Source organism: Brassica rapa, chromosome A10 (genome assembly GCF_000309985.2).
Source record: "Brassica rapa cultivar Chiifu-401-42 chromosome A10, CAAS_Brap_v3.01, whole genome shotgun sequence".
Lineage (NCBI taxonomy): Eukaryota > Viridiplantae > Streptophyta > Magnoliopsida > Brassicales > Brassicaceae > Brassica > Brassica rapa.
Genome location: NC_024804.2, coordinates 1,012,399 through 1,025,606, shown reverse-complemented (window position 1 = coordinate 1,025,606; position 13,208 = coordinate 1,012,399). Strand labels below are relative to the sequence as shown.

The window sequence follows — 13,208 nt, the reverse complement described above, 5'->3', positions numbered from 1 at the left end:
ATCACGAGGATGATTCTAAAAATTCTTAGAAAAATAAGTTAGTCGATAAAAACTTATATTATATTTTTATTAAACTAACTATCAAATTAATTATTAGTGTACCAATAATATTATTTTATTTCCTTAAATAAAAGCTACGAAATTACCTAATATGGTTAACATATATATGACAATTAATGTTTATGAATAATACATAATTGATAACAATTTTTGTATCCTCTCTCTTTTTTTGTTTAATTTTATAATATTAAAAAAAAATTAAACAATCACATTAAAGATAAATAAAAAAAGTTATTTTTTCTTATATGTTATATTTTGAAATTTTAAAACCGACTAGAAATTACTAAAAAAATGTTAAAATTCACATTGTAAATTTTGTGATCAATAGTTTATTTTTTTTTTGTTCAAGCAAAATACAAATGATCATATATCGTAGAGGTGAGAGTTCATATACACGTTCGGGTTCGTATCGGGTATTTAGGATTTTTGGGTATTTCAGTATAAAGGTATAGAACATGTTCGGGTATATCTACACTTCGGGTGTTGTTCGGGTATTTTATGTTTGGGTTCGGATATTTTGGTCGGGTTCGGATATTAAAATTTTGAAGAAAAATTAAATAAATTAGTCATTGCTAAATTTCTTTTGTATTTAAAATATATTTTTAACTTAACTGGTTTTCTAATTTTCAAAAGATTAAACTTTTAATAGGTTTGAAGATAAAACTTTAAAATAGAAAACTACTAATTTAGTTGTTGTTTTATAATTTTAGATACAACTTTTATTAATGCAAGAAACAAGAGTTTGATATGTATTTTTAAGTGAGTAGCAAATGATTTTGTCCACAATTATATGTATATTATCTAATTTTCAGCAAAGTGCATCACTAATATAAATATTTTGATTAAAATGAGAGGAGTAAATTAGAAATATAGGGTCAAGTATACTTATGTTTGGTTATCTTCGGATATCATTCAAGTTTGGATATTACCCGTTCGGGTTCGGATATTATCTGTTTGGGTTAGGATATTCAATCTCTCCAAATTCAATAATTGTTTGGTATTTTGCTACTTCGGTTCTGATTTTCGGATCGGATTCAGATACATGTTCGGGTATCGGATAAAATGCTCAACCATAATAAATCGTATGAATATGAAGTTTTATATATATATATATATGTATATTAATATTATTTGAAATAAATTATGTACTATATACAAATATATAAATATGTTAATTTAAAATTTCCAGTGATAAATTATTGAGATCTTAATATTATAATTTTAAAATTTATATAGAAAAATCTCACATTAATTTTTTTGTGATTAATGGTTTAAATTTTTGTTACAGCAAATATACAAATGTTAAAAAATAATATGAGTATGAAGTGTCAATAATAAATATTATATTAAATATACTATATATCTATGTCAATATCAATAAATTTTAATTTATATCATATAAAATAAATAAAATGATGGTTTTGATTTATTTATCAAAAACGTGATTGTAAATTACAAAAAAGTATTGATTTTAATTTATGTGATTACTCTAATGTATATACTTTTATGAATACAAATTTTTTTTTTTAAATAGGTGGTTTCTCATATCTTATTTCATCATGAGAATCCCATAAACACACTTCTTCAAATCAAAGTGATTTTTAATATTGGAAACACTATATATATATATATATTATTTCATTCAGATTAAATAATTTATACTTGATTTTTATTCTTGAAAAGCTTTTAATAAAATATCATGACAAGATTCCAATCACCTCCTTTTGAGTTTGTTCGAAGAATGAGAGATTTGATCACTCGTCTAATATTGTTTCTCCTTAATATCCTATCTAACTATTATAATTGTAAGAATGAGAGATTTGAACTATTTATTATAAGTTTTCTGGTTTATCATTTAATAAATCAAACAGTTCTTAGTTTATATATAATTTACATATACTAGAATGGTAAAGTATTATATATATTTTTATTTGTATACTATTAAGTAACTAAATCTCAAAAGTCTATGCTAATAAAATAAGTAATTTGTTCTGTTGTTCTACAATTAGATGATTTTTAGACCAAACTGGTGAATATATACTAGATAGACATTTATATTTCACTTCTGCACTTATATTCTATAATAGCTTGATATATTAGACATGAACACTAACCTGTTAATATAGTTTACCGGTGATTTTCTTCAAAATTTTGATTTTTAGATTTATATCTGGAGTGGAACTAATTTTTACAGATGTCCATCTTTTTAAATTCACACTTATGTAATTCACCAAATTTATAGAAAAGTTAAAAAAAAAAAATAAACTAAACTCATATTAATGCAACAAAGATGAGAACGAAAGCACAATTTTATAGAGGTAGAAAATGAAATTACTTATAGAAAGTCAATAGTAAATAAATCGAGAACAGAAAACCCAATCCCATTTCGTCATTATTCAATCGATATTGCATATTTGGTTTTGGTGATTTGTATCGCCCACAATAATTAATTTCTTTTTGTGCACATAAAGTTTTAAAAATAATTAAAATAATATGTAATACGTTAACTCTTTAACAACGATGATACATTTAAGAGATCAACTTTTGTATTTGTCATTTTATAATCGATAAAGATCGTAGTGTTGCAAAATATTAAAATTATTTAATAAAGAAGCATTAGTATAAAAACTCACTCGGTTATCATCTAGTCTTATCATAATCATCAAAACAATCACATAATCGACTATCTTTTCTGGTGTGGTTCGTATATAGGCATCAATAAAAGAAAGTGGCGACGACTGACAAAACCGATAATTGATTTTGGACCACAATAAAGTTAGAGACATGTGATTTCGAGAAAATGGACCCTTTTTGCTTATCATACTGTTTTAAGTGCCTTGTTCTGTATCCTCTTGCCACGATGTGGTTATGACATGACATTTACATCTCTATTGAGCTGTCGAGGTCGGAGTTTACTGTTCAAATTAGGGTTTAACGGAGCCTGAGAAATCACTATTATAAACAAAAAAGGCAATAAGACGAAGTATTGATGACAAAATCTTTGTAGGAATGCCCTCTTTTTGGCAAATTTGAAAGAGAGTACAGTTGTGTTAAAAAAAAAAAGAGTACAGTTTAATTTTGGTGTTTATTAATTTATAGAGTTATTAATTTACAAAAAAAAATTTTAAATTTTTTTAAAATTTTTTTAGAATACATATTCTCTATAAAATATGAAAACCATTGATTTTACCGTGTATACATTAATTAAATTTTAGAAATTTGACTTTTCTATTTTTCTGTCATATCATTTGGTGTATATGAAATATGCTTGAATTTAAATGTGGTTTTAGATAAAATTTTAATAAATAATATCAAAATATACTAAATTGTTAAAAAAATATACAGATGGTTCTATTGTGAATATCTATATATATAAAAGAGTGTTTGGTTCACTCCTGGGGTGTCCACATAGGCGGACACGTCACTAATTCGTGCGATGTCGTGCTGACACCTGTCCCCGAATAAAAACGCGTCGTTTCATTTAAGTTTGTTATGGCGTGAGCTTTTGATCGTAATGTATCCGTCTATGCTATTGGGCCTAATTCAGAGTGTGCTGTCGGCCCAACCAGGCAATACTGCTCGCAAATCCTAATCTGCCGTATACGTGAAAACATGTTTGTTCTTCGTTTCTGTTTGTTCGGCGGCGACGGCGACGGCGACGATCGAGTTTCCTTGCTGTCTCGAAACGGATTGCGGTATGGATTCTGTGTTTAATCCCATTAAAAACATTGACGATTGAGCTTCCTCATGGTTTATGAAACGGATTGCGTCGGTAAGGCGGTGAGCTTTTTGGTATAAATATGTCAGCATTTCTCTTCTGAAAATCGTGTTCTCTTCATTCATCTTCTATTCATAAGGCGTGGGAAGGTTTCACGACGGCCTCAAACGCTGATCTGATCGCTGAGCAGCAGATTTGGGCTGCGGTTGATCCTTATGCCAAGAACGAATGTTGTTTTGTCTTCTGTTATTGTTGTTTCAGAATGAATGTTGTATGCCGCCAGAAATTATAAACCATTTGATTCTTGATTTTCTCAATACATGCTAGATTGAAGCCTGTGTGTCTGTATATTTTTGTTCTAACTTTCCTAAAGAGTTTCTGATTCAGAAAATGAAGACTTTAAAGAGTACAAGGAGCATGCTGATAATTTCATGAAGAGTACCAACCTTCTCCAAGACGAGATTTAAACACCTTCTAGCTTCTTTATAAGGTTTGGTCTCAAGTAATGTTTATTATGTGTTTGATGCAATTCCTCACAGAGCTTGAATAAGCCAAAATTGAATCTTTAGCTGAAGCTTTATGTTAGTTGCAAATCGATTTAAATGCTTAAAGAAGTTTCTAACTATTAATAATAAAACAAAACTATAAAGTTTGGTTCTGTGTGTGATTATCTATTTTCTAAATTAACAAAACCAATCAGTGTTTTATATATAGTTCTGGTTTGAATCTGATTGTATAGTTCTGTTGTTGTTTTTTCTTTTCTTTTTTTCATGTGAAAATAACATTCATGGAAGCATCTATCTCCTCTCGGTGGGCATCCATGACCAAATCTGCAGATGCTACTCAAACGCTGAACTTAGATTGAACTCACGCTGAAATCATTCCACAGTCGTACATATACGTGCATGTCGCAGATATACAGACTCTCCAATGAGACTAGAGCTTAACATTTCTATACCAGGATCTATGCAGAGCATATAACCCAAGTAGATATAAGAGAGATTGAAAGATAGAAAATTACTTAACTAGCTGAAACTTGATTCTTGGCTGAAGTTTTTTGGTTAATTGTGGCTAAATGCTTAGATGAACTTTCTAATTATTATCATTTTTTTCTGAAACTTATGGGTTCTAAATCACGGTTACATTTCAGGCTTGGAAGATTGGGTACATATAAGTCCGAGAAGCTAAGAACTATGGACCTACTTAACATGTGATCTACTTTTATGCAACACAACAAGTTGAACATCAGAGTGGTTTGGAACAACTTTTGCATTATGTGGTTTTTTTTTATCAGCGTATTATGTGGTTTTATGTTTTAATATTTTTGGTTCAAGATGAAGTTTCAGTAAACTACTAATAAATTAATACTCTGTAGAATTCATTTGGTTGATTTCCTTCGCTTCTAAAGTCAAGACGCAAGTATAATACCTTAAGACAATAATGTATGATTATAGCATATAATTTTGATTATACTAACTCTGAATTTTTAAGTTGTTCACCAGCCACTGAAGAGAAAGCAGATTTTAGGTGGCTATAAATTTCACCAATTGTCTTACAATAACCTTCGCCTGCCAAAGCAAGAAAATCGGAGCAGAGGATAACATTTTTTTTTTGGGTTCATTATAGAATTGTGCAAAACAACTGCTTCTTTGGTTAAAGAAAAACAAAAAGACTTATACAAATCTTGATGGAGAAGCAATAAGTTGTCTTGCATGGTTATTACAATTTATCAATAAATCAGAGGCATTAGGATTGATATGCAACCGCATAGAGATTATAATGCCGGATTTTTAACAAAAAAAAACAAATATTATTGAGATATACTGAACCAATATAAATATTAAAGATCACTTCTCCCTTTTTCTAAAAAAAAATGTAACTTATTTTTTAATATTTTCATTTTCACACATTTTATAATCCAAATTTGTTGATAAAACATATTCGTTTTAATTATGTGCATTAAATGCTTAATTTAGTTTTTAACAGAATCTATATATTCTTAAAAAATATGCATAATTATAAGAAAAGTTGACAACATAATTTTTTCAAGAAAAAAACGAGACATCATATTTTAGCTAAATTTTCATAAAATAATTTCATAATTTAATAATACTTTTGGATAGTTTAAATTTATTATAAATTAAAATAAAACACCTAGGAATTGTGGAGGAATGATTGGAGCATGTTGTGTGGCATCTAGGTGTCTTCTTGATAGCATCTCCATTATGTTTCTCATCTCTCACCTCATGATCTTCTTGGCCACTTCTTGGAGTTGATCTATCACGCTGAGAAGATGGAGATGGTTCCAAGGAAGATGGGTTAGGGTTGTGAGCAACAAAATGTATTGCTTTCTAATGAGGAAAAACAATGAATAAAAACAATGATATAGAGTTTTTTGAGAGCTTTCATTTGTTTTTGTATGTCTATGCATTGTGTGATATAGAACTTCTATGTGTATGTGTCTTTAGATTTTATGACTGTAAACTCTTTTCTGATCTGATATAATTAAATGGAATCCCTTCAATCCATACAAATATGTCTTAACCCATATTATTTTTTGAGGTTTTTTCTTTTCAATACTATTATTTGTTGTAATGTACCAAACTATCGATGCATTGGATCTTTAATACAATTATAGAATATTATAATTTTTTTAAAAGACAAAAATCATTATCATACAAAAATTATTATCATACACATCTATTGCAAATGCAAACCTAAAACACAAACCACAAAATCATACAAAATAATAATGTAGATCACAAATAAAGTATATCCCGCCCGTAGGGCGGGCCGACCCTAGTTACATATAAATTTGAATAACATATGTCAAAGTACATAAAATTAACATATAAATTGGTTTGATTTGAATATTTGGATAGTCTTTCAAGTATTTGTAGTGTTTTGAATATATTTTAGCTATTTTTGACATTTAATTTTGATTATTTGTGTATATTTTCAAGTATTTAGGAAAACTTAAAAGTATTTTATATATTTTGGATGTATTTAAATCTATTCGAGGTACATTCGGGTACCCAAAATACTTTAAACCGGGTCGGGTTCGGTTTTAGTTTCTTTAAATATCAAAATTTTGAATCCGTTCGGATATTTAGTTAATTTTGGTTCGGGTTCGATATTACTTTTTCGGATCGGGTTCGGTTCGGTTTTCCGGATCCAGGTTTTCTGTCCAGTTCTACATATAATTATAGTTCTACTATTGTTATATTTTAGTTTAGAAAAACTCAAAATAAAATTTTAAAATTTTGCTTTCGTTTTTGTGCTTTTTTGGTTTGTGGTCATGCTTAGAAAATTATATATGCTTAGAATTATATATGATCTAATTAGAAAATTAATTTTTAATGTTTTATAAAATTAAAATACATTTTTAGCATAACATAATTTTAATGTAACATCATCCGCCCGTAGGGCGGGCCAACCCCTAGTGAAATAAATAATATAATGTTTTATTGGTTCCATTGTGTCTATATGTAAATTATTAATTTCTGATTTTTTGGGATCATATATTTATTAATGGTTTTTTAAAATATATTATCATATTACTTTATCGATTTATGTCATATTTTAAACCGATAGAATTCAGTACCAATTTTTTTTACTAATTTTATCGTGTTTATTAATTTAACGAATATTAATTTATAGAGTTTCTACTGTACATGTTCCTATCCTAATCAAACCTCCACATCAAGAATAAGACTACACTCTCATCTTTGGCATGTACCTTGTTTCCTTTCAAAATATTATATATTCACAAAAAGATTCAATAAGATTACATTGAAAGTCAAGTATCGAAGTTTGAAATGAGTTTGGGATTCGTTTGTTGAATCGTACTCAGAAACCCTCTTTGATGTATACGATATCAAACAGTAATATCATGTTTCATAATGCCTCCAGGCTCCAGCTCCAAGAAATTGCATAAAATTTTATAATTAATAAAGTAATAAACCATAGAGAGAGTGATATAGCTTATAGGTTTCTCGATTTTTCTTATTCTCCAAAATGAGATTTCTCAATTATTTGAACGACATGATAAGATTTGAACAAAAAAGAAGTGAAAGGTTCAATTTTTTTCCTTCACATCTACTTTATAGTAGGGACTGCTTCTATAATCAACATCAACCAACCGTGAGTCTATTTGGTCATTATTTATCTAAAGACTGTTTTGACTCCGATTGATTACTACATGTTAATATTACGTACAAGTGACTGGAAAAGAGTGTGAGCGACATGACTTTGGGGCAGTGAAGAAATCCTAAAAGCTAAAAGCTCACGCCTCTTTTCTTACTATAATACAGCAGGTTTTCTGCAGGTCCTAACTAGATGCAAGTAGTGTAGTGTACCTAAATAGTTTTCATCTGGGGTTATTTTCAAGCTCAGTTTTTTAAAACAAATATGCAAATATCACCTATGAGGCAGCTCACAGCATCGGATTTAGCTTTTTTTCTGGAATAGTAGAGCCTGGTTCATAGCATTGGGAACCCATGGATTATGTTGCATTTCAAAACACGTCTGTGATTAAACTCACCAGTAATTTGTGACTAATCATATATATCAATGATGGTTAAACGTTTTGATTGTTTCTTGGTAGATATATTTATGTCTGCTAACCTGGCCCAGGCATGTTTCTTGGTACAGGTGCATTTACAATGGGTTCAAAAAAAATCCAACTTTAATTTTGTGTTAAATTAGGGAATGTTTCTAAAATTCAGGGATCTTGTTGCAAAACTAAATGATGAGGCTGGCCTGGTCTGATTGCGCATCCACCAAAACGGGCTCTGACTGAGTCTGAACAGTAGGGTCAGTTAGTTTTGGCTAGGACTGTATATTTATATGATATAGCTAATGACATATATATCTTGGGAGTTGTTTCACGGTGATCTTGGTAGTAGTGAGAAAAGCTCACCTAACCAAAGATATCTTGACGCTAAAACCATCTCCAACCCATTTCTATAATAGAAATCTCTAAAATAAAAAAAAAAATAGAGATAGTGTTTTTGTTCCAATGTGTTCTTCAATGCTATATTTGTCTCTATAAATAGAGGAATGCAATTAAATAGTTATTTGCCTCTATTAAATAGAGGAATGATATATTTGCCTCTATTTGAAATCAAACGTAATTATAGTATGATGGAGGAGAGGTCGTTGGGTGGTAATGCGAGTTGAAATCTAATAAATATTCAGCTTATTAATATGTGAATAAGAAAAATCGGAGCACAAAAAAATTGTTCATAAAAACATGCATGCATGTGGTTAGTGCAACTTGCACTTATTACACTCTGGATCTGGACCGTACACTGGTAGGAAAAGACCATTTTACTACTTGGATCTTTAAGAATAATAATAATAAATAAAAATCATAGCAAGAGGAAAATATTTGCATAATATTATCGCAAAGGAAAGGAGGAAGCATAACCAAAAAAAAAAGCAATGGAGTTAGCTGATCGTTGTATTCAAGCAAAAGCTTTCGACCAGACCAAAGCCGGAGTGAAAGGTCTTGCGGATTCAGGAATCACAGAGATTCCTGCCATGTTCCATGCACACTACAAGAAAACATCGGGATACTGAGGGAAAAAATCGTCGGTATGTCGTCGGAATAACGCTATTCCGACGACATACCGACGAAAAAAATCCTCGAAAATATCTCCTCGGAAATTCATACTTCCTCGGAATTCCGTCGGAAATTTCCGACGGAATACCGAGGAAACAAAATTCCGAGGAAACTACGAGAAACATATGTTCGTCGGAAGGTTCCTCGGAATATACCGATGGAATTCCGATGGTCCAATCCTCGGAAGTTTCGACAAAATATTCCTCGGAATTTTCCGAGGGAATGGAGTTCCTCGGAAAATTCCGAGGGACAAAACTCCCTCGGAATTTTCCGAGGAACTTCATTCCCTCGGAAAATTCCGAGGGAAATATGTTCCTCGGAATTTTCCGAGGGAAGAAAGTTCCTCGGAATTTTCCGAGGAACTCCATTCCCTCGGAATTTCGAAAAAATTTATTTTTTAAAAAAAAAATTAAATTTTTTAAATTTGAATTTAAAAATTTAAAATTAAAATTAAAATTGAATAAAACATTAAATAAAACATAGTAGATAATATTCAAAGTTAAATAAAACATTCAGAGTTTTTGGTAAAAAAAAAAAAAAACTACGGGTCTTGGATGTTCGGGAACACCTCGTTCGGGTACATCCTCTTCATCATCTCCATCATCTGCTCGTTGAGATGCTCTGGTCCGGGAACGAGAATCGAGAGAAACAAAAACTCTCGTCGCAAGCACAAGTTTGGGGGTAGGTTGTATGGTGTAAGAATGACTGGCCATAGAGAATACTGTCTTCCACTCTTGCCAAACGGGCTGAAACCATCAGTACATAATCCAAGGTAGACATTTCTTCTCTCATACGCAAAGTCGGGATACTTTGATTGGAAATGCTTCCACGCTTTTGCATCTGAAGGATGTCTGATCTCACCATCTGTTGAGTGCTCCGCATGCCATCTCATTGGTTGCGCTGTGCGTTCAGACAGATACAGCCTCTGCAACCTTTCCGTCAAAGGCAAATACCACATCCTTTTATATGGTATTGGAACTCTTCCACTCGTATCTTTATAACGAGGCTTCCCACAAAATTTGCATGAAACCCGCTGTTCATCCGCCCTCCAATAGATCATGCAGTTGTCTCTGCATACATCTATTACCTGATACGATAAACCAAGACCAGCTACGAGTTTCTGAACCTCGTAGTATGAGCCAGTAGCTACATTATCTTCGGGTAGAATACCTTTTACATAATCAGCAATCGCATCCACACAGTCTTCAGCCAAATTATAATCCGTCTTAATGCCCATCAATCTTGTAGCAGATGATAAAGCTGAATGACCATCTCTGCAACCTTCGTACAATGGTTGCTTTCCAGCATCCAACATATCATAAAATCTCCTAGCTTCGGCATTGGGTAAATCTTCCCCTCTAAAATGATCATTTACCATCTGCTCAGTACCTACACCGTAATCTACATCCGTTCTAATTGGATCTTCTAATTTAACCGCTGGCTGAGGTTCGCTAGTACTACCATGTTCATAATCAGTTTCTCCATGATGATACCAAATTTTGTAACTTCGTGTAAACCCACTCAAATATAGATGAGTCCAAACATCCCATTGTTTAATAACTTTTTTATTTTTACAATTAGAGCAAGGACATCTTAACATACCTGTTTTTGCTTCCGGTTGTCGGTGAACTAACCCCATGAATTCGGTTATACCTTGTTGGTATTCTTCCGTAAGCAATCTCGTGTTCGGATCCAAATGAGGTCGATCGATCCAAGAACGAAAATAATTTGAAGAAGACATGTTTTTTATGAATCAAATTCGTGTGTAAAAAAAGTGAGAGGGAGGATGAAGATATGGAGTGAATGAAGAGGAAGAGGGGTGCTTGTATTTATAGATGAAATCCTGCCGACGGTCCGAGGAAATTCCGACGGAATTCCGATGCAAACGGCTAGTTCGTCGGAATTTCCTCGGAATTTTTAAAATCCCCCAACGGCTCTCCAACGGCTCTCTAACGTCTATAATATTTCCTCGGAATTCATCGGTTTTTTCCGAGGAATACTTGTTTCCTCGGTATTCCGTCGGAATATTCCGACGAGATGAATTTTTCTCGGAATTCCGTCGGAATATTCCGAGGAAATTCCGAGGAAGCCAAATTTTGTGTTTCCTCGGAATTGCCTCGGAAATTCCTCGGTATATTCCGAGGAATTCATTTTCCGTCGGAACGTCCGTCAGAATACCGCTGTTTTCTTGTAGTGGCACCTCTCTCTGCTTTAACAAGCCTGAAACCACCACCTTCGCAGCTAACTATCCCTACTGTCGATCTTAACGGAGGAAGCTTGTGTTCCAAGAAACAAGACATGCGGAGAAGGAGCGTGGTTGAGAAGATCGGAGAAGCATCTGAGAAATGGGGATTCTTCCAGGTGATCAACCACGGGATACAACTCGAGGTGTTGGAGAGGATGCTCCAAGGGATCCGTGCGTTTCATGAGCAAGACTCGGAAGCTAAGAAACGGTTCTACACTCGTGATTTCAGTAGCGACACTTATTACGCAAGTAACTTTGATCTCTACACTTCTCAGGGTGCAAGTTGGAGAGACACTGTGGGTTGTTATACGGCCCCTGATCCTCCTAGACTAGAGGATTTGCCTGCGGTTTGTGGGTAAGCCAATATGATTGATTACTAAGCATAAATATCAAAGTCCATATGATCGGTCCTGAAATTTTAAAAGTTAGAATTTTAATAAGTTTTTTATAACAAAAAATTAGAAGCCATGTCTATATATATATATATTGCTTCTTACTAAAATATTGGGACTCACTACCAATGTTGCATCGGACTCTGCCAAAAACCAACCATGATTATACATGTTTTTTGATTTTTTTTACAGCAAAAGTCTATTATATTATTTAAACTTGAGGTAACATGGATAGTCAGACCGGAAAACAAATAGACTTATGAAAATCTTATAACCATGCATGTCTTTTGATAATGGCTAGCTATCTAGGGAATGATATATACTAAAGTTGAAGCTTAGCATGGATAGTTGTTTTGATGTGGCAGGGAGATTATGATGGAGTTCTCAAAACACATGAAAGCTTTAGGTGAACTGCTCTTTGAGCTTCTGTCAGAGGCTTTAGGGTTAAACTCAAATCACCTCAAGGACATTGATTGCGCCAAGTCTCAAGTGATGTTTTGCCAATACTACCCACCTTGCCCTCAGCCTAACCTAACTTTAGGCTTAAGCAAGCACACCGATTTTTCGTTTCTCACCGTTCTACTTCAGGACAACATTGGAGGGCTTCAAGTTCTCCGTGACCAAACCTGGATTGATGTCCCTCCTGTCCCTGGAGCTCTTGTCGTTAACATTGGAGATCTTCTCCAGGTTTGGAAGAAAACTTGTGAGGTCTGGCTTCATTTCATCTATGGTTTGATCTTTTTTAAATATACTATGTGCAGCTTATAACCAATGACAAGTTCATAAGCGCTGAGCATAGAGTGGTAGCGAATGGATCTACTGAACCGCGTATTTCAGCGCCATGTTTCTTCAGCACGTTTATGAAGGCGAATCCTCATGTCTACGGGCCCATCAAAGAGCTTCTGTCTGAAGAAAACCCTGCCAAGTACAGGGAATTAACCATCAACGAGTTCGCAGATATCTTCAGGTCAAAAACGATCAGTACTCCTGCGTTACATCACTTTAGGATCTAAGACATGTTGTGAATCAGTATCTTCTTTGACAAACTCATGTTTTGTCGCACTATTCAGTATTTGTCGTTACACTGTGTCATTTGTACGACATAATAATAATAATCATGCACAACTTGTTTTTCATCTCATGCTTGTTGGATGATACAACAAATAA

At 32.6% G+C, this 13,208-nt stretch overlaps 1 protein-coding gene and 2 long non-coding RNA genes across 4 annotated transcripts; 2 read left to right on the top strand and 1 right to left on the bottom strand.

Annotated features, from left to right (window-relative positions):
* Positions 1-3,578: 3,578 nt before the first annotated feature.
* LOC108870199 lies at positions 3,579-5,157 on the top strand. 2 transcript variants are annotated; one of them, XR_001956729.2, is made up of 2 exons: positions 3,579-4,268; positions 4,929-5,156. It is a non-coding gene; the product is annotated as an uncharacterized LOC108870199 (long non-coding RNA). The 2 variants fall into 2 exon arrangements; XR_001956728.2 differs by having other exon boundaries at positions 3,701-4,268; positions 4,573-5,157.
* On the bottom strand, positions 4,445-8,252 carry LOC108870200. The gene is made up of 2 exons (XR_001956730.2): positions 5,933-8,252; positions 4,445-5,346 (listed from the first exon to the last, which is right to left on the bottom strand). It is a non-coding gene; the product is annotated as an uncharacterized LOC108870200 (long non-coding RNA).
* Positions 8,253-8,405: 153 nt separating this feature from the next.
* Positions 8,406-13,182, top strand: LOC103844509 (1-aminocyclopropane-1-carboxylate oxidase homolog 5). The gene is made up of 4 exons (XM_009121297.3): positions 8,406-9,331; positions 11,601-12,004; positions 12,407-12,728; positions 12,803-13,182. Exons 1-4 carry the CDS (start codon positions 9,224-9,226, stop codon positions 13,052-13,054), a joined length of 1,086 nt encoding a protein of 361 aa, XP_009119545.1. The 5' UTR covers positions 8,406-9,223; the 3' UTR covers positions 13,055-13,182.
* Positions 13,183-13,208: the final 26 nt, after the last annotated feature.

Coding starts and splice junctions, on each gene's coding strand:
- LOC103844509 (XM_009121297.3), top strand. CDS start 9,224: ATGGAGTTAGCTGATCGTTGTATTCAAGCAAAAGCTTTCGACCAGACC. Junction 9,332..11,600: donor AGATTCCTGCCATGTTCCAT/GCACACTACAAG, acceptor TTTCTTGTAGTG/GCACCTCTCTCTGCTTTAAC. Junction 12,729..12,802: donor ACATTGGAGATCTTCTCCAG/GTTTGGAAGAAA, acceptor TACTATGTGCAG/CTTATAACCAATGACAAGTT.